Source organism: Capra hircus, chromosome 10, assembly GCF_001704415.2.
Source record: "Capra hircus breed San Clemente chromosome 10, ASM170441v1, whole genome shotgun sequence".
In the NCBI taxonomy this organism is placed as follows: Eukaryota; Metazoa; Chordata; class Mammalia; order Artiodactyla; family Bovidae; genus Capra; species Capra hircus.
This window is the reverse complement of record NC_030817.1, coordinates 69,129,579-69,151,833: the sequence shown is the minus strand read 5'-3', so window position 1 is coordinate 69,151,833 and position 22,255 is coordinate 69,129,579. Positions and strand designations below refer to the sequence as shown.

General features: G+C 36.6%; 1 protein-coding gene across 2 annotated transcripts in view; it reads left to right on the top strand.

Annotated features, from left to right (window-relative positions):
* SPRED1 (sprouty related EVH1 domain containing 1) overlaps positions 1 to 22,255 on the top strand; it is a 123,028-nt gene that overhangs the window by 47,339 nt on the left and 53,434 nt on the right. The window contains exon 2 of one of the 2 annotated variants that reach the window (XM_018054478.1): positions 14,517 to 14,691. The exons of the other annotated variant lie outside the window; for it this stretch is intronic. Within the exon in view, the coding sequence (XP_017909967.1) occupies positions 14,517 to 14,691 (175 nt within the window). The remainder of the gene's footprint in view (positions 1 to 14,516; positions 14,692 to 22,255) is intronic. 2 annotated transcript variants of the gene reach the window in all.

Below are 22,255 nucleotides of genomic sequence, written 5' to 3'. Positions count from 1 at the left end.
GAGGAGCCTGGTAGCTACAGTCCACGGGGTCGCAAAGAGTCAGACAACACTGAGCCACTTCACTACAACTATGAGCCAGGCACAGCACTAACTAAGCATTTTGCACACATTTCCTCATTTAATTCTCAAACCCTGCCATAGATGCAGTTTACAGACCAGGAAAATGGAGGTACAGAAAGCTAAGTGATTTGTTCAAGATTATAACTTTTAAATGACACAACTGTCTTTGGAATTTAGGAAATCTGACTTACTATTAAAACACAGTGTTATTAACTGCCATGGGGTTGCTTCAGATTGATGATTACTATGTGGGAAATTATAACATAGTTTTTAAAGTTGCTGATAAAAAAGGAGTGTTTCAAGACCTTTGTCTTTTTAATATGATTCCTTAATTTCCATATCTGTAAAATGAAGAAATAACCCATCTCATTGAGGTTGATGCAGTAAAAGTTCTGCTAAAAACACAAATCAGAGTATTCTACTCCTTTGCTTTTTTCACCCTGTGGTCTCTTCATTGTAATAGAGTACTAACTTTGTGCATGATGTGCAAGACTTGATACAGTAAGGTCTGGTTAGTTAGTTCAGTTCAGTTCAGTCGCTCAGTCGTGTCCAACTATTTGTGACCCCATAAACTGCAACACGCTAGGCCTCCCTGTCCATCACCAACTCCCGGAGTCCACCCAAACCCATGTCCATTGAGTCGGTGATGCCATCCAACCATCTCATCCTCTGTCATCCCCTTCTCCTCCTGCCCTTAATCTTTCCCAGCATCAGCGTCTTTTCCAGTGAGTTAGCTCTTTGCAGCAGGTGGCCAAAGTATTGGAGTTTCAGCTTTAGCATCAGTCCTTCCAATGAACACCCAGGACTGATCTCATTTAGGATGGACTGGTTGGATCTCCTTGCAGTCCAAGGGACTCTCAAGAGTCTTCTCCAACATCACAGTTCAAAAGCATCAATTCTTCAGTGCTCAGCTTTCTTTATAGTCCAATTCTCACATCCATACATGACCACTGGAAAAACCATAGCCTTGACTAGATGGACCTTTGTTGGCAAAGTAATGTCTCTGCTTTTGAATATGCTGTCTAGGTTGGTCATAACTTTCCTTCCAAGGAGTGAGCGTCTTTTAATTTCATGACTGCAATGCCCATCTACAATGACTTTTGGATCCCAGAAAAGTAAAGTCCGCCACTGTTTCCACTGTTTCCCCATCTTGTTGCCATGAAGTGATGGGACCAGATGCCATGGTCTTCGTTTTCTGAACGTTGAACTTTAAGCCAACTTTTTCACTCTCCTCTCACTTTCATCAAGAGGCTTTTTAGTTCCTCTTCACTTTCTGCCATAAGGGTGGTGTCATCTGCATATCTGAGGTTATTGATATTTTTCCCAGCAATCTTTAGTACAGCTTGTGCGTCCTCCAGCCCAGCGTTACTCATGATGTATTCTGCATTTAAATTAAATAAGTAGGGTGACAGTATACAGCCTTGATGTACTCCTTTTCCTATTTGGAAGCAGTCTGTTGTTCCATGTCCAGTTCTAACTGTTGCTTCCTGACCTGCATACAGATTTCTCAAGAGGCAAGTCAGGTGGTCTGGTATTCCCATCTCTTTCAGAATTCTCCACAGTTTCTTGTGATCCACACAGTAAAAGGCTTTGGCATAGTCAAAGCAGATATAGATGTTTTTCTGGAATTCTCTTGCCTTTTTGATGATCCAGCGGTTGTTGGCAATTAAACATCCCTGGTTCCTTTGCCTTTTCTAAAACCATTTGAACATCTGGAAGTTCATGGTTCACGTATTGCTGAAGCCTGGCTTGGAGAATTTTGAGCATTCCTTTACTAGCGTGTGAGATGAGTGCAATTGTTTGGTAGTTTGAGCATTTTTGGGTATTGCCTTTCTGTGGGATTGCATTTATTTTATTTCTTACCTTTCTTTTGCGTGCCATCCTCTTTTGAAGTTAACATTGGTCCTTGAATATGACATTACTCGTGTCATTCTCTTCATGCCCTCCATCGTGTGTACTTTGCCTTTTTCTATCTGATGATACCGCTATTCAGAATCCACATTGGATATGAAAATTAGTTATTTCTTACCACGTACTCCCCATCTTTGCTAACATATCCTTGTCCGCTAACTTAGGAGTTTCTGTAAGGAAATAAGCATAACTTTAAATTGTGTTTATGTGTGAAACATATAAATAAATGCTCGCTGGATAAGTGAATAGATGAATGAGTACTAATGTGGTTATCTTCTGAATATCATCTGCTTTATATTTAGCTAAGAAAACAAGTTACTGACTACACTGTGAAGTGCTATATGATAAAATACTTCTATTAAATGCTTCCTTTTTCTCTTGTACCCAGTCTATGTCATAATATTTAATATTTGGATGATAATGTTTACTTAAAATATATAGTGGAGAACATAGGCTAATGATATTTGTCACTGCAAATATCCCTCTAAACTCTTACTGTCATGAACAAATCTTACTTAAGGAATGCTAAGTATCTTCTCTTTGTTGTTGTTCTTTGTGGAGTTTCTTGGCCATTTTGTTTTGGTACAGTTATAGTTAGAGATGGAAAAGAGTTATCTTTGCCTCCTGGGTATGGATTGCTTTATCCTCAAGAAGATTTTTCCCTCACCTCCTTATTGTTTCTTGTTGGTTCTGTAACAAATCAACACAAACTTAGTGACTTAAAATAACAGAAGTTTATTATATTGTAGTCAGAAGGTCAGAAATCCAACTGGCTCTCACTGGGCTAAAATCAAGTTATTGACAGGGCTGCATTCATTTTGGAAAATCTAGGCAAGAATTAAGCTTCAGAAAAATCTAGGACAGAATTCATTTCCTTGCCATTTCCAGCTTTTCGAGGCTTGTATTCTTGTCTCATGACCCCTCTTCCATGTTCAAAGCCAAGCAGTGTACCATTTTCAAATCTGTGATTCCTACCTTCTCTTCTGCCTCTTTTTTCTACTTTAATCGCTTTTATGTTTGTTTCATTTTCGTTTTCTGAATATTGCTTAACATATTTTGTTCCCTTGGAAGTATAATTTTGTGGTATACTTAAGAGAATGAGATATAACCCTACATAACCAGCATTCAGATAACATATTTGAAAGGAAATATCATCTTGATAAATCTGTAAATTACAGGATCTTAAAAACCAGTTGCAGAGCAGCTTTGTCCTAGAGATGAAGTATTCTTAATCTCAGGTTTGCGAATCTCTTGGAAGGAACTGTGAATCACCAAAATTGTGTTCAAATGTGAGCTTTTAGCCATTTATGTATTTTCTTCATGGGAATTATGTAGCTTTAATCACAATTTCAGTAGCATCATTAATTACTCTGGTCTCCTAATTTAAGAACCATTACTATACAGAACAAAAAGACTTGTAGAGCTCTGGCTTTTTCTCAGACCTTGTTACTAAATTTACATACATTTCTAATTGCCTGTTGGTCATTTATAATGTTATTGCTGATTGTTCTGAAGCTTAAAACATTGCTGCTGCTGCTGCTAAGTCACTTCAGTCGTGTCTGACTCTGTGCAGTCCTATAGACGGCAGCCCACAGTACCTTTCTTTCCCTTTCCTCTTTCCTTTCTTTCCCTCTCCTGTCCCATCCAACCACCTCTGGACTCTTATGTTGAGAGCAGTTTGATTCTAAGGTTTTAAGTCTTTATTTATTTTTGTTTATTTTATTTTCTGCCAGAGATTGCTAGGTATGCCTTTATATATTTAGTAATATTGTCCCCAGTTTTTAGATGGGTCCATTCAGTTCAGTTCAGTCCAGTCACTCAGTCGTGTCTGACTCTTTGTGACCCCATGGACTGCAGCACACCAGGCTTCCCTGTCTTTCACCAACTCCTGGAGCCTGCTCAAACTCATGTCCATCGGCGATGCCATGCAACCATCTCATCCTCCCACGTCCCCTTCTGCCTTCAGTCTTTCCTTGCATCAGGGTCTTTCCCAATGACTCAGTTCTTCGTATCAGGTGGCCAAAGTGTCAGAGTTTTAGCTTCAGCATCAGTCCTTCTAATGAACATTCAGGACTCATTTCCTTTAGGATGGACTGGTATGATCTCCTTGCAGTCCAAGGGACTCTCAAGAGTCTTCTCCAACACCATCAAAAGCATTGATTCTTTGGCGCTCAGCTTTCTTTATAGTCCAACTCTCGCATCCATACATGACTATTGGAAAAACCATAGCTTTGACTAGAAAGACCTTTGTCGGCAAAGTAATGTCTCTACCTTTTAATATGCTGTCTAGGTTGGTCATAACTTTTCTTCCAAGGAGCAAGCATCTTTTAATTTCATGACTGCAGTCACCATCTTCAGTGATTTTTGAAGCCCCCCAAAGGTAAAGTCTGTCATTTTCCATTGTTTCCCCATGTATTTGCTGTGAAGTGATGGGACTGGATGGATGCCATGATCTTTGTGGGGTTTTGAATGTTGTTTTAAGCCAGCTTTTCCACTCTGCTTTTTCACCTTCATCAAAGGCTCTTTAGTTCCTCTTCGCTTTCTGCTATATGGGTGGTATCATCTGAGTATCTGAGATTATTGATATTTCTCCCAGCAATCTGAATTCCAGCTTGTGATTCATCTAGCCAGGCATTTCTCATGATGTACTCTGCATATAAGTTAAATAAGCAGAGTGGCAGCATACAGCCTTGGCATACTCCTTTCCCAGTTTGGAACCAGTCTGTTGTTTCATGTCCGGTTCTAATTATTGCTTCTTGACTTGCATACAGATTTCTCAGGAGGCAGGTAAGGTGATCTGATGTTCCCATCTCTTTAAGAATTTTCCACAATTTGTTGTGATCCACACAGTCAAAGGCTTTGGCATAGTCAGTGAAGCAGAAGTAGATTTTTTTTTTTTTGGTATTCTCTTGCTTTTTCTATGATCCAGTGGATGTTGGCAATTTGATCTCTGGTTCCTCTGCCTTTTCTAAATCCAGCTTGAACATCTGTAATCTCACAGTTCACATACTGTTGAAGCCTAGCTTGGAGAATTTTGAGCATTACTTTGCTAGCATGTGAGATGAGTGCAGTTGTGCGGTAGTTTGAACATTCTTTGGCATTCCCTTTCTTTGGGGTTGGAATGAAAAGTGACCTTTTCCAGTCCTGTGGCCACTGCTGAGTTTTCCAAATTTGCTGACATATTGCATGCAGCACTTTCACAGGTCCATAGTGGACTGGAATACTTTAGATGGATCTGTAGTGGACTGGAATACTACCTTTCTTAGCTTCCCTTACAGGTGGGTATGCGTTGTGACAGTGTGATAGAAACTGATATGTCCATATAACTATTTATATTTATTAAGATACTTTATTGTATAAAGTTCATTATAATAACTTCCTAGGTATTTTCTCTGCCCATAGTCTCTCTTTGCTATATTTTTTTCCTGCATTTTGAAGCTGTGTAAATATTGAACACTCTCCTCCTCCTTTGGTAGGAAGCTTCTTAGATCAGGGTGTAAATAATGTGTATTGGCAACATTGTTGTAGTAAGTGGTCAGTTTTTTTGGTGAAGGTATAATTGAAAACTGTTTAAAGTAATGTTAAATATATCAGTGAAATTTTTTAAAAATGTGCATTTACAAGTTTTAAAGCATGAAAAGGTAGGAAGTTGGGTTAAGCTTACAGAAATTTGGGATGGAGAAATTATCTGGAACAAATCCACACTAAACCGGGATGGCCTCTATATACAAAAAAAAACTAATGAAAATAGATTGCAATTCACCAACCCTGTACAGCAGCTATGAAGACCTGGTAGCTGTTCCTAGTGGAAACAAGGTCATATATAGTTGAGAAACAAAAACCAATTTGGGTTTAACTTCTGGATAGTGGAAAAGAATGTGTGCTCTAATTAAGTAAATAACAGGAATACTTGCTCTGCCAGAGATGGGTAATTTTAGGGACTTTCTTACTGTCACAGAAAATAGAATATTCTGTTTGCTAAAATGACTTTAAAAAGAAAACAAAGTTTTACCTCTTAATTGGATGTAAAAAGCTTTAAAATAGGTATGTATGAGATCTTGCAAAAAGTAGCCAGCACAAATCATTAAAGAAAGAAATGTTTTACCATGGTAAGATAAAAGTTTCATTCTTCCAAGGACATTAAAAAATAAAAGAAGCCATAGTTTGGAAGAAGATATATGTAATTCACGTAACTGGCAAATGATTAGTATATATAATATGAAGCATTGATGCAAATCAACAGAAAAGGACAACCGAGTTGACAATTGCGATAATACAGAACGAATGAAGAGAGCAAGAGGGGGTAGTTGAGTGAGTATATCATATAAATAGCTTGGTAATCAGAAAGCCAGAGGATTCTACGAGGAAGAAAAGAAACTGAAAAAGGTCATCTTGTGTATTAGACTATTGTTTTTTTAGTCACCAAGTTGTGTCTAACTTTTTTGCCACCCCACGGACAGTTGCCTGCCAGGGTCCTTTGTCCATGTCCATGGGATTTTCCAGGCAAGAATACTGGAGTGGGTTGCCATTTCATTCTCCAGGAGATATTCCTGAACCATGGATAGAACCTGTGTCTCTTGCATTGGCTGGTGGGTTCTTGGCAAGTGGGTTCCCAGGTGGGAGCCACCAGGGAGGTTGTTTTAGACTTAAAAATTCTTCTATAACTGTACTCTTTATTTGATTTTAAAAATTACCAATTTGCATTTGAAAATTCAGTCATAATATGTATTTATTCACAAAACATAATAAAGTATAACTTAAGAATTATTCTGGATCATATATAATATGATACTGCTATTTCAAAAGAAGCTACATGGATCAATACAACTGAAGCAAAGTTTATCTTCGTTTGATCATCTTTTGCTTTATTGAAATAATAAATACTAGATAATGAAGCTGGTGACTGTTAAGAATTATAGATAATTATCTAATTAGAGATAGTTTAGAATACTTGCTTTGTAGTTATAACCACATCAACAGATCTTTTTGGCTTTTCTTCCAAAATAGACCCCCACCCCTCCACCCCGCAAATCAGTCCATTCCTCTTTTGTCTGTTGTCATCATCTTAGTTCAGTTCAACATTACCTCTCACTTAGACTTCTGCATTAATTGTCCAATTCCCCTACTGTGAGTGAAGGATATATTTGATGTAGTTATTCAAATAAGATCAGAAATTAATGGTTGAGATACAGTTTAGATTTTGCATGAGAGAAGGGAAACCAATCAATTTATTACATGAGCATCTTCATTTCATTAGAATGAAAACTTGAGTTGAAAAGTGGTCATTATGTAGTCCAGTACCAAAGGGACAAATAAATAGAACTTTAGTTTTTAGCCATTTTGGAAAGTAATATTAAATAGTTGTTGTCATATTTGACTTTTTATTTATTTGGTTTTGAAACAGCAAGCTTTTTTTAAATTGACATATTTTGTTTGCTTTGTTTTTGTTTTGGGGTTTTTTCGTTTGTTTATTTTTGTATTTTTTCCTAAGCCATGTGGGATCCTAGTTCCCCAACCAGGGATCAAACCAATGCCCCCTTTGGTGCAATGTGGCATCTTAATTACTAGACCACTAGGGAAGTTCCTAATTGACATGTAGTTCAGTAATAATACTATGTTAGTTTCAGATATACAGTGTAGTGATTCAGTGTTTTTGTAGATTATATTTCATATAGATTATTACATGGTAATGTGTATAAGTCCCTGCACTATTCAGTATATCCTTGTTGCTTATTTGTTTTACATATAGTAGTTTGTATCTGTTAATCCTATACCCTAATTTGTCCTTCCCTCTCCCTTTTGATAACCACAAGTTTGTTTTCTGTATCTGTGAGTCTGCTGCAGATGACATTATTTTACTATTTTATGACTGAGTTATAGTCTTTTTTATATATAATATGTGTGTGTGTGTGCGTGCATGAACACTCAGTTGCTCCATCAGGTCCTATTCCCATGGACTGCCATCAGGTTTCTCTGTCTATGACATTTTCTAGGCAAGAATACTGCAGTGAGTTGCAATTCCTACTCCAGAGGGTCTTTCTGACCTCGGGATCAAATCCGTCATTCTTGTGTCTCCTGCATTGGCAGGCTAATTCTTAGTGATAAAGTGCCACCTGAGAAGTGTATATATGCTGCATATATTATATACACACACTGTCTCTTCTTAATCTGGTTGTATTGTTGATGGGCACAGTTGGGTTGCTTCTGGGCCTTGGCTATTGTAAATACTGCTGCTGTGATCATTGAGGTACATGTATTTTTTCAAATTAGTGTATTCATTTTTCCAGGTATATACCCAGGAATGGATTATATGGTAGTTCTATTTTTAGTTTTTTGAGGAACCTCCATACTAGTTTCTATAGTGGCTGCACCAGTTTATATCCCTACGAGCAGTATACAGGGGTTCCTTTTCTCCACATCCTCTTCAACTTTTTAGATAAATCAGTAGGAAGAAATGCTTTTCAACTGTTTTAAAGAAGATCCAGAATGAAATTCTGAGATTTCGACAATAAGAGTATATTGTCAAGTAGCAGCTGTTGTCTCAAGAGACTAACAGATTGCAAATAGGTTACCAGAGTGAGTAAAAACCCAACAAATGCTAGAATTTTAATTCCATGATGGCAAATACTGTTTTTCTTTATTTTCCACATTTACTAGAGTGGGCATCTATTGTTTTCGTGACCAAAAAAAACAAAAGCATTTATTGTTATTTTAAATAGAAGACTGATTTCATTCCTTGCTCTTAAGTCACATTTATCTAAGGAGTGGACTACAAACAGATTTTTATATGCTACAATGCAGAGTATGATTAAGTTTGTGAAAGCTGCCACTAATGTCTTTGGGAGTGGTTGCATATTTGAAACAAAAGAGTTAGTGATTTTATGTGGGAAAAGAAGATGACATTTGAAAGCAAGGAGGTTATGCGATTAAAAGCACAGGTGAAAAGATTTAACTGTGGCACCTGGGAAGGTCTATCAATTCCCCGCCCCCGCCCGCTGCCCCAACATTTACTAAACAGCTTGAAAATTTTTGTGTTAAGTATTCTAGTCTTAGGTCTTAAACTTGAAAGCTGAGCTGTTAACTTATAAGCTGATGTTTGTATAGGAAATACAAATTTATTTACATAAGCTTCTGGAGTACTTTAAAGTTTGAATGATCAACTTGGATTACTAAGGGAAACAGTTATTTATTTGGTATGGTTGAAAACATGAGATTCAAAAAAAAGTTTATGTAAGTTATTAGCCAGCTTTAAAACCTCTTTGTTGTATTAAAGTGAACTATGAATCAGGCAACCTTATTCTTTCAGTAATGAAAGTTTATTATATCTAACTTTCCTAGAAAGGGCAACACATCTCTTTTAGGTGGCACTTTGATAAAACAAAAACAAATCGGAAATAGTGAGGGGAATTATGTCAGGAATTCTTTTGTTTAAAACTTATCCTTACACTTATAAGTGGCATTCTAAAATTTTTACAGTATTTTGAGTAAAGCCAAGATGCATTACTTTTATCAATATTAATTAAAGATTTAAGGGACTAGATCTGATAGAGTGCCTGATGAACTCTGGACAGAGGTTCGTGACATTGTACAGGAAACAGGGATCAAGACTATCCCCAAGAAAAAGAAATGCAAAAAAGCAAAATGGCTGTATGAGGAGGCCTTCCAAATAGCTGTGAAAAGAAGAGAAATGAAAAGCAAAGGAGAAGAAGAAAGTTTTACCCATTTGAATGCAGAGTTCCAGAGAATAGCAAGGAGAGATAAGAAAGCCTTCCTTAGCGATCAATGCAAAGAAATAGAGGAAAACAATAGAACGGGAAAGACTAGAGATCTCTTCAAGAAAATTAGATACCAAGGGAACATTTCATGCAAAGATGGGCTCCATAAAGGACAGAATTGGTATGGACCTGACAGAAGCTGAAGATACTAAGAAGAGGTAGCAAGAATACACAGAAGAACTGTACAAAAAAGATCTTCATGACCCAGATATCCACAATGGTGTGATCACTCACCTAGAGCCAGACATCTTGGAATGTGAAGTCAAGTGGGCCTTAGAAAGCATCACTACAAACAAAGCTAGTGGAGGTGATGGAATTCCAGTGGAGCTGTTTCAAATCCTGAAAGATGATGCTGTGAAAGTGCTGCACTCAATATGCCAGCAAATTTGGAAAACTCAGCAGTGGCCGCAGGACTGGAAGATGTCAGTTTTCATTCCAATCCCAAAGAAAGGCAATGCTAAAGAATGCTCAAACTAGCGCCCATTTGCGCTCATCTCACACCCTAGTAAAGTAATGCTCAAAATTCTCCAAGCCAGGCTTCAGCAATACGTGAACTGTGAACTTCCAGATGTTCAAGCTGGTTTTAGAAAAGGCAGAGGAAGCAGAGATCAAATTGCCAGTATCTGCTGGATCATCGAAAAAGCAAGAGAGTTCCAGAAAAACATCTATTTCTGCTTTACTGACTATGCCAAAGCCTTTGACTGTGTGGATCACAATAAACTGTGGAAAATTCTGAAAGAGATGGGAATACCAGACCACCTGACCTGCCTCTTGAGAAAACTTATGCAGGTCAGGAAGCAACAGTTAGAACTGGACATGGAACAACAGACTGGTTCCAAATAGGAAAAGGAGTACATGAAGGCTGTATATTGTCACCCTGCTTATTTAACTTATATTCAGAGTACATCATGAGAAACGCTGGACTGGAAGAAGCACAAGCTGGAATCAAGATTGCCGGGAGAAATATCAGTAATCTCAGATATGCAGATGACACCACCCTTATGGCAGAAAATGAAGAAGAGCTAAAGAGCCTCTTGATGAAAGTAAAAGAAGAGAGTGAAAAAGTTGGCTGAAAGTTCAACGTTCAGAAAACGAAGACCATGGCATCTGGTCCCATCACTTCATGGCAACAAGATGGGGAAACAGTGGAAACAGTGTCACACTTTATTTTTTGGGCTCCAAAATCACTGCAGATGGTGACTGCAGCCATGAAATTAAAAGAAACTTACTCCTTGGAAGGAAAGTTATGACCAACCTAGACAGCATATTCAAAAGCAGAGACATTACTTTGCCAACAAAGGTCCATCTAGTCAAGGCTATGGTTTTTCCTGTGGTCATGTATGGATGGGAGAGTTGGACTATAAAGAAAGCTGAGCACTGAAGAATTGATGCTTTTGAACTGTGATGTTGGAGAAGACTCTTGAGAGTCCCTTGGACTGCAAGGAGATCCAACCAGTCCATCCTAAATGAGATCAGTCCTGGGTGTTCATTGGAAGGACTGATGCTGAAGCTGAAACTCCAATACTTTAGCCATGTGATGCAAAGAGCTGACTCATTTGGAAAGACCCTGATGCTGGGAGGGATTGGGGGCAGAAGAAGGGGACGACAGAGGATGAGATGGTTGGATGGCATCACTGACTCAATGGACATGCATTTGGGTGGACTCTGGGAGTTGGTGATGGACAGGGAGGCCTGGCATGCTGCAGTTCTTGGGGTTGCAAAGAGTCAGACATGACTGAGTGACTGAACCTAAATATACGATAATTTTTGGAGAAACTAAGAAATGAAAGGAAAATACTTAATTTTACCATCCTAAAATAACTGGTAGTGTTTTTATGTATTTTCTAATAATCTTATAGTTTTATATTTTTAAAATATAAAGTACGCTAAGAAGCATTATACAGATTGTAAATGAGAATTAGTAATAATCACAGATGATAAAATAAGCCTGTGCTCTGAAGAGGATAACTGCTTCTGCACTCTGAAGTTAAGATACACTCTGATCTTCTCAATTGGGTTCTTTTACTCCTTAGGTTTTTCCAGTCTTGCAGAATCTAGTATAAAATTCTCAGTTTCCAGTTTACTACATAATCAGGTGAGAAGAAAGAGTCAGGATCCTGTAGTGAAATAAACACTTAAATGATTATTGGGAACTTGAATTTTGGTTTTGATCTGAGTTCCACCTTGTGAATTTGTAACTTCACTGAACCTCAAATGTGCTGAGCTTTAAATGCATGAGTTCAATTCACAAATATTTAATTTGAACCATATATGTCTAAGATAATGTGCTATATTTCTGTGATATCCTTAGATTAAATTCTTGGTTAACCAAATAACCTTCATTTATTATTACTTCTATCCCGCCAAGCTTCTTGGGATGGTACTTGTTCCAGCTCAGCCCATGAGGAGCATTAGAATTAGTTACCTAATTCAGTCCGGTCTTTATGTACCCATACCTCCTCTGGCCAGTTCTCTGAATGGAAGATTGTTAACAGTTGAGCCCAGATAGGAATCAGAGCCTGTAAATAACTGAATCATGAAAAGCTTAGAATGGTCATATGTAAATTTAAAGACTTTTAGAGTTTCTTTACAAAGAATTATTTTGACCCTGGTAATTAATAGAGTTATGTTTGAATTTGCAATTTTTTTCCCCCACCTCCTACCTGGCTTTGAATTACCAGTATGACAAATACTTCAATTTTAAAATCTTTGTTGTGGTACTAATAATAAACTTAAAACGATTACACAGAGTCTCACACTACTGAGCGACTAAGCACAATAATACATGGTGTTTATTAGGTGTTAGGCTTTGTTTTAGTTTATTAAAGGTGGCTATTGTAATTCTCTCAAGGACATATAGGTAAGATGCTGAGCTAGGATCCAGCTTAAATTTGACTTTAGACTTACTCAATCAACACTGTGCAACTTTAAAAGAATACAACTCTGACAGAAAACTACTTGTATTATGAAATATGAAGAACTTCTAAAAATCAGTAATAAAAGACAACATAATACAAAATAAGTGACTTGAAAAGAAGGCATACAAATGGCTAGCCAGCATATGAAAAAAATGTACAATGTCATGCATTCATCATGGAAAATAAATATTAAAATCATAGTGGGTTACCACTTTATACTTACTACAGTGAGTACAGTTTAAAAAGTTGAAAATACCAAATGTTGGCACAGATGTGGAGTAACTGAAACTATATTGTTGATAGGAATGTAACAGTCCAGTCACCTTGGAAAACAGTTTCTTATATAGTTACATATACTCCCCTATGACTCATCAATTCCATCCCTAGGTAATTATTCAAGAGAATGAAAACATGTCTACAAAAAACATATAAGAATGTTTATAAAAGCCTTATTCATAATAGCCAACACCTCGGAACATTTCAAATGCCTATCAGCGTAAGAAAGAATACATGAATTGTGATGCATATTTACTTATTCAGTGAGAGGACTGACTACTTAGTGTTAACAGAGAATGAAGCCCTAATATGACAACAGAATAAGTGAAAGAAGTCAGATAGAAAGGGAGGATACAAGTGGTGATTCTGTTTGATTCCATACATAAGAAGGCCCAGAGCAGGCAAAACTAATGTATATACTGGAAACCATGTATAACAGTGGTACCTTGGTTACCTATTTGATGGGCATGAGGCCTCAGGGAATTTTCTGGAGTCATGAAAATGTTCTGTATCTTGATGTTGGTTGTGTAGATGTGTATGTTTGTCAGAATTTGTGAAATTTTATACTTAATGTATGTGATTATATGTAGGGTATACACGTCAGTCAAATAAATGTCAATATATAAAGTAGAAAAAAGCAAGGAGTGGGTCTCAGACAGGAACTCTAACAACAGAAGTGACAACTGGCAAAGAACATTCAGAGATATTAAGTAGCACAGAATTATTATGTTGAACCTCAGTTGATAGTTGTAATAACCAAGACATGTTTAATTTTCTAAGAAACTCAGTGTAATTTTCTAAGAAATTGGCAAGATATTTGACTTTTAGAAAGAATATAATGGTTATTGTATTAGAAGTTTTAGAACTAAAATGCTTAGATGTCAGTTATCTAGAACATTACTATATGAAACATTTCTTAGATTTTATGTGAAAAATAGTTGTGGAATATTGGGAAATAATTCTGAATGGAACTGGAATGTGGTGTACCTCAAGAATAGTTTTCCAAAAAGAAAGCATGAAAAGACCAATTTGCCTGATGGATTAATAGAACAAAACATTTCTTTATGTATGTTTGTGTGGTTTAGATTTCTAATTGTTAGGAAAAAATTGAAACTGTATCTGAGCTAAGCATGTTTGTTTCAGCATTTTATTTATAATATATTTCAGAAATGTTAGAAGCATAGAGATGTCACAATTAAATGTGCTAGAATACAGCAGCATTTTGTCTGGTTATATGCTGGGAGATGGACATACATAGACAAATTTGATGGTAGCCTCTGTAGTTTGTCTTTAGATCCTTCATGACTTGTTCATGGCAATCAGATTTGCTTGAACTACTCAAGTGGTAGAATAAGAGTAGTCTTTTATTGTGAGATTGGTCTTCAAAATAAAAGTTAACCTCTAAGTTAGTTACTCTGGGTTTTGACCTTTTTCAATTAGATTACTTTCTCTGGACTGTCATGGAAGTAGTAAACACTTAGGTACCACACGTTAAGTCTTCTACTAAGAAGACTGACATATTGGCTGGTTTTTTGTTTATGGAAAAGCTAATTTCTAATCTTTGCATCTATTTTAGTAATAGTTATGCACGAGTGCGAGCTGTGGTGATGACCCGGGATGACTCAAGTGGTGGATGGTTACCACTTGGAGGGAGTGGACTAAGCTGCGTCACTGTCTTCAAAGTCCCTCACCAGGAAGAGAATGGCTGTGCTGACTTTTTTATCCGTGGAGAGCGACTCAGGGACAAAATGGTAATGAATAATGCATCTTTTTCTATAATTTTAAGTTGTACAGAGTGATTTCTCTATGTAAAATTATGATTAGTATACTGTTATTTATGGAAATTGTTTTTGTCCTGGATTGATGATTGTTTCTGTAACTTTTAAAGTTAAAGACAGCACAATATGCCTGTTTTCTTTGTACCTGGGACCGTTATTAATGTATACAGGTTAAAGGGGAGCTGCTTTTCTGATTAGGTTTAATGTAAGAACATTCATGAATAGTCCCCCTAGTTTTAAACCAGGTGCACTTCCTTGCCTTCTCCCCACTGTTACTTAAATTGGAGATTGGCACTATAGTCCACAGGCCAAATGAAGGCCTGTCATGTATTTTTGTACAGACCATGAATTAAGAATGCATTTTGCATGTTTAAATGACTGAAAAAAATCAGTAATGATTTTATGAACATGAAATTCAAATTTCAGTGTCCATAAAAAATTTTATTGAAACATAGACTGAGCGACTTCCCTTTCACTTTTCACTTTCATGCATTGGAGAAGGAAATGGCAACCCACTCCAGTGTTCTTGCCTGGAGAATCCCAGGGACGGGGGCAGCCTAGTGGGCTGCCATCTCATGGGGTCACATAGAGTCGGACACGACTGAAACGACTTAGCAGCAGCAGCCGCCAAGCTCATTTATTAACGTTTTGTCTGTGGCTGCTTTCACACTGCAGTGATAAAGTTGAGTAGCTGTAGATATCTGGCCCCTACTCTAGACTCTTGTGTTCTCAGATTCTTGCTCCCTTCATCCCCTATCAACCTAGGCTCATCATGTGACTAGTAGGTGGCCATCCTAGGTTATAGCTCTACTATCTTCCACACAGATAAGTGTTTCCTTAAATTCATATGTTTTAAATTTTGAATCCAACCTTTGGTAATGTTAGGCATCTGCTCTCTTAATTAGTGTAGAAAACTGTTTCTCCTTTATTTTATTTATGAGCTGAAAAACAATCATATCTGAAAAGCTAAGAAATGTTAATGTCATTCCTGCATCAACCAGAACTTAGAAAATGAGAATAAAGTGCTCAAAATTTCCAAGACTCTTGAAAATAGCTAGAATTCCCTTTAACTATTAATATATATATTTGTAGACTGCTTTGTGAGCTCATTAGGCATCTATAATATTATTTCTATGGAAAATGTGTTTTAAGTTTTGAATAATTCTCATATATAAATATTTTGAATAAATCTACTTTTAATTTTGATTCTTGGTTTCTGCATATTTTTTACTCCTGAATTATTTCAGTAATATAAAAGGTTAGCTAACTTGTCTGTGCTCCAGTTCCTGTCTCAGTTAAATCTGATTTAATGACTTCCCTAAATCATCTTGAAAGACTTTTAACTCTAAATTTTTTACGAATTTAGGATTCCCTTCTGACAGTGTATCTCAGTTAATCAGAATGTGGTTTTAGGCTTATAAGAAATCCCAGTTGAAGTCAGAAGTATATATAAAAAAGTTTTAACATGTCATCTCTCAAAGTGTAAATATTTAAATGTGGTTCTGACCTTGGATAACACAGTGGCCAGCATATACTGATGCTTATTTAGAATATAGCCTGTAGAAAGAGCCCATGGTGGCCTGTACTTACATGTAATGCTTTTTGTCCGATGACTGGGAAGTGTTGTTGGAGAAGTTGTAGATTTTAGAAACTGAGTAAAACAGTCACAGTCTTAAGTGGTTAAAGAGCCCACCTGCCAGTGCAGGAGACGTAAGAGATGAGGGTTCAATCCTGGGTCAGAAAGATCCTCTGGACAAGGGCATGGCAGCCCACTCCATTCTTGTCTGGAGAACCCCATGGAGAGAGGAACCTGATGGGCTACAGTTCATAGGATAGTGAAGTCAGACACGACTAAAGTGACTTAGTACGTAGCACACAAAGGCATTTCTTAATAGTAAAGATGGAAAAAGAAGAAAGATATCAAAGGTGGAGAAAGAATTGGAGAAAAACATCTTGCTGAGAAAGCATAAGAACATGGAATGATGACCTAGATATGAAATAGAGAAAGAAAAAAATCAAAATGAAACAACCCAGTCAGCCCTACATATCCATAGGTTTCACATCTGTGGATTCAAACAACCACAGACGGAAAATGTTTGGAAAAAGATTCCAAAAAGTGGAACCTGAATTTGTCTTGTGCTGCCAACTATTTACATAGCATTTACTTTGTATTTGGTATTACCAATAATTTGGTGAATCATTTAAAATATATGGGAGATGGGATGCATATGGTTATATGCAAATTCAATGCCATTATGTGAAAGAACTTCAACATCTGCAGATTTCGGTGTCAGCAGGGGCCAAACAGACAAGGCAGATACTGGAACCAGTCCCCTATGGATACCAAGGGACTACTGTATTGGCCATATTAATGAATGTGGACAGTTTACTTGAAGATAATTAAATAAGGAACCAAATCTGCATTGCTAGGAGTGAAAGCTAGTCAGAGAATAAGCTCAGATTGATGTTTCAGGTGGTTGCTCAGAGTGTGATTTTTGACATAAAGCTTAGAATAAGCCTGGGATTTGGACATAATCCAAACTTACTTTCTGTGATGAGACATAAAAAAGTGCCTTTAATGTAATCCTAAGGTGTAAAATAATAAACTAACAAGAAAATAGGTCCTTCTGATGGAAACACTGACCTAGGAATCCTAGCTGTTGTTTCAGTTAGCCATTTCTCCTTGAGAAACCTTACTATTTGTGAAATAGGAATGATAAATGTATCTCTGTGTAGGATTGCCTTATTTCTGTAGGGAATAGCTATAATAAAGCATTTGAATTGTATGCTCAAATCGTATGATCAAAGGCAGAGCAATAATACATGGCTATAAACTGAAGATAGCAGTTTTGTCAAGACAAATGGGACAGTGACATTGATATAAGCAGATTAATTGGCCCCCTCTGCTGCATAATACACTTCTAAGATACTTCTGAAGCAATTATAGAATTGAAGTATGTATTCGTTTTCACTACATTTTGAGGTCATTAATGTCCATTTCTATGGATATTTTTGCCAATTGGTTTTATTTTAATCCATTTTTTCTGGGTTCTAGTAATATAAAAAAGATGTTCACTGTGATGGTTGAATCCGTAAGTTTGCAAAGTCTTCCCAAGTTAATGATAGTTTTCTTTAAAATCCTTCTTGATGATAAACTGCATTTTAATACTGTTCCTGTGTAATAATCATTTAAAAGATACTGCTAAAAAACTCTGTTCTCTGTTCATTTTGTCTGTTGGTAACATCTTAGAATCCTCTACCTTGGATGAATTCTAGAAATAAAGTAAGATACCTGCCCCTCATACCTCAGGAAAAAACTTATGCCCTTTAAGAAAGAATAGATAATTATTAATGAAGTGCCTATAGCCACTGGCATAGCTAATAAACACTAGATATTTTAAAGAGGGCTTTAATAGTCAAAATACTGGTAACAGTGCTGAAGATGAAAGATAACTTTTCTGAAGAGTGAAAGAAGTATTTGGTAGAAAGTTTTTCCAGTCTTAGGTTTATAGTACTTGTTCTAAAAATGTCCTGTTATGCTTCCCAGAGGGTTATATTTCACTCTTTTTTGTTTGTTTGTTTTGTTTTAATAAGAAAAGGAGCACAAATCAAGAGAAAGCTGATGCAGATTTTTCTAGAAAGGTGACATTTTGTATAATTGGCTTGGTACTCATTCATTCATTTATTCAGAGTGAACTGAAATTATTTCCTATGATGCTTGCCTATAACTTGCTTGTTTTTGTGAGTTTATTTCCAAGTTGACCTTTTGATGATCTACATTAGAGCTTCCCAAGCTGTATGCCATGAATAGATACAAGTGGCAGGAGCTGCCCAGGCTGGTTACCTCTTAACCACTGAGGTTCCTCCTCTTTCCTGATTGCCTTATAATTGTTGTTTTTCTGAGTACGCCTGAGGAAAAAGTTAGAAAGCACTGCTTTATGTAATTGGCTTTCATACTTTGTTGGTAATTCAGAGAAATTTTAAAAAACACTAGGCTTTGATGGTGTAGCCCAAATGAAAGTACTATCTTTCTCCCAGACACATGGAGATAGATATATAGAATGGTCTCTGACAAGCACAGATTCTCAGAACCCTTTTCTTGATATGTATGAGTTTTATCCTGTGTTTCCTTCTAAATCTTTATAGCTTTGATTTCTCCCTTAAATGCCAACTAAAACTTAACTGTTAATTTGTATAGATCTTTACTATGGAGCTTTAGATTCCCCATGATAGAAACTCTTTTGTATTCATTTTTACATAGTTGCTCTTCTCTATTAGTGTGACATTTTTATTTTATAGACTGGCATTTTATCAACTTACAATATATATAGGTTAAATTATTTGACCATTTTTAGTTGAATTGTATGTGATTAGGAAATTAAAACATTAAATTATAGCACATTTTAAAGTCTTTATAAGTAAACTATACTTATAAAGTTTATCATAAACTTTCAGTAATGATATCAAAATTTTGCTAAAATATTTCCTGCTAAACAAAATTTTAAGTAACTTTGGGGATCTAAATTAGCCATTCTTAACCTTTTGTAGTAGGACAGTAAAATACTATAAATTCACTAATTAATGTTATTGTGCTTTTTAAAGCACACTGTGCCAAGAGATGATGAAAGTGAAGTAGGCTATGTAGAAAGATACAATCAGACTCTACCACCCCTGGATTACTTAAGATGTTCTGTGGAAAATGGAAGAATTCACGGTGCAATGTTAAAGTAAATTAGAAGATAGCTATTATTATAAACTTAGAATTTATAATAAGTTGAAGAAAGAAAAAATAGAAAACATCAAGTTTAGAAAGTTGCCAAGGAGATTAAGTAATTTTTTTGATTAATAATTAGGTTGTGTATAAAAAGTGGTTTATAAAAATTAAAATGCCTATGAAATGTGGCGCTAGTGGTAAAGAACCTGCTTGCTAATGCAGGAGATGTAAGAGACGCCTAGGTCGGGAAGATCCCCTGGTGAAGGGAATGGCAACTCACTCCAGTATTCTTGACTGGAGATTGCCATGGACAGAGGAGTCCTGTGGGCAGGCTGCAGTCCATAGGGTCGCAAAGAGTTGGACACAACGGAAGTGATTTAACACACAACACACACACGTGAGATAATAGTTATATTGTTTAAAATGGTACATTTTAAAATATTTTTGTTCCTGTTGCACTGGGTCTTTGTTGCTGTGCATGGGCTTTCTCCAGTTGCAAGGAGCAGGGGCTCCTCTTTAATTATCATATGCAGGCTTATCACGCGATGGCCTGTCTTGTTGCACAGTGTGGGCTCAAGGGTTTGCGGCTCACAGGCTGTAGAACTCAGGCTCAATAGTTGTGCATGGGCTTAGTTGCCGCGCAGCATATGGAATCTATCTCAACCAGGGATCAAACCAATGTTCCCTGCATTGGCAGGCAGATTCTTAACCACTGGACTACCAGGGAAGTCCAAAACTTTTGAACTTTTTAAAAATGGAGTTTCTTACAGTTATTACAGCCTAAAGCAAAATTAGAGTATTTGTATTTTAGAAAAAAGAGTAAAGTGATTATAATAAAGCAGTAGCTTTATTAAAAATGAGACTGATTTTCCTTACCACCATGGAAAGCCCCAAAAGAACATGGAAACATCTTTGTACCTTGGATTGAACTTTATAAAAGTACAGAATAACAGTTTACTACTTAGCTTTTTCCACTGGGCCAACTGTGAATTTTTCCATTGTGAAACTTCAGTCCTTCACAGTACTCTTCCCCCTCTAAAAACCAATTCCATTAATTAGCTCTCCCCTTAGGACTCAGCAGCTCTCTCTCAAAAGAGACCGGTTCTCCTATTCACCATAATACTAGAGAGTTAGGGAAATGAGTGGGCTGGGCGTAGAGATAGTATCAGCATTTTGTTCCTTATTCTCCTGACAGAAAGTTCTATATAACCCACACACTTAAATTTTTTATTGATAATCACTGTACCATTCACAATACCATCCTTTAGCTTTTATTTTCATCTATGGATCTTAGAAATTGACCCTCTCAATGCCAGCTTTTCCACATTGGACCCTCAACATCATTTCTTGGCTACTTTACTTCTGGTCTTCATTTCATCAGATTACTCTTCTGGATCTGCTTGTTACCAGAATTTTTCCATATGAGGAATTTTGTGGTTTCATGTCATTTCTGTTTTATTTCCCACTCCTTTCTGTACAATTTCATGCTTACTGTATTATCCATTTGTCTCATTTCACTAGATTTCTTCTGACTTTAGTATCTTTTATTTCTTTTTAAATCCAATCTGAATTTTCCTTGTAAATCATTTAAACCACCCATTTATACATATTTCAGTGGACAATATGTTGCTGAGTTTTAATCTTACCTTACACTAAAGGAATATCACTGAATCCACATCACTAAAAGGGAAAGTTCAGTATTTAAAGATGAGTCTTTCATGTAATAAATATTTATTGAGCATCTATTTGCTAGATATCACTGTTCTAGGCACTGGGGATATGTAAATGAATGAAGACAGAAACCTCAGTTCAGAAAAGGCTTCTATTATTTTTTCAAAGCACAGTTTTAACTCTTTCTAACTTTTATATTGCTTACAATACTGAACTTTCTAAAGCTTGTGTCTGATAATTCCTTTAGTAGTTCCCCTCAGTTTTCCAGAGACAATTTCATCTCCTTAATTTCACCATGATAAACTTGTATAATCTGACCCTTACTTCTTTGAATCTATCTGCTTGTTTCCCAAAGGCAACATTTCTGTGATATTGCCTTACTGAATTACTCATAGTTCACTAAAAGCATACATTGAACTTAGGGAAAATGTTATCCCCTTTTTTCCATTAACTAAATAACTATGAAAGATAGCATATTGCAAGTTTTATCTGGAATGGAGAATGTGGACATCCATCTTGCTGCTACTAAGTCGCCTCAGTCGTATCCAACTCTGTGCGACCCCATAGATGGCAGCCCACCAGGCTCCTCTGTCCCTGGGATTCTCCAGGCAAGAATACTGGAGTGGGTTGCCATTTCCTTCTCCAATGCACGCATCCACGCTAAGTTGCTTCAGCCGTGTCCGGCTCTGTGTGACACTATGGACAGCAGCCCGCCGGGCTCTTCTGTCCACAGATTCTCTGGGCAAGAATACTGGTGGGTTGCCATTTCCTTCTCCCTCCATCTTGCTAGTCTTGGGGAAATAATAATGTCAGGAACAATTTCTGTTTTATTGTCACAGGTGAATCACAGATGGACAAATAGGAAATTTGAGTTGGAAGGAGCTCCTTGGGCAGACCAGTTTTGCTTTGAAGGGTTGTAATAGAAAGAAATGCTAATAATGATATTCATTTAGTTTAGAATAACCTATTCATTTTAGGGTCAGTCCATTGAAAAAGATAATAAATTGTATGGCTAATTTTTTGTACAATGATGAATTTTGTGACCTCATTGCAGTTTGATAATAGTTCATTCCTGAGTATTATCGATATTCTTTGAAGAGGAAGAAATGTGCCTGCTGTATTTCTATTCTCTTTCTTTGGGAGCAAAAAATT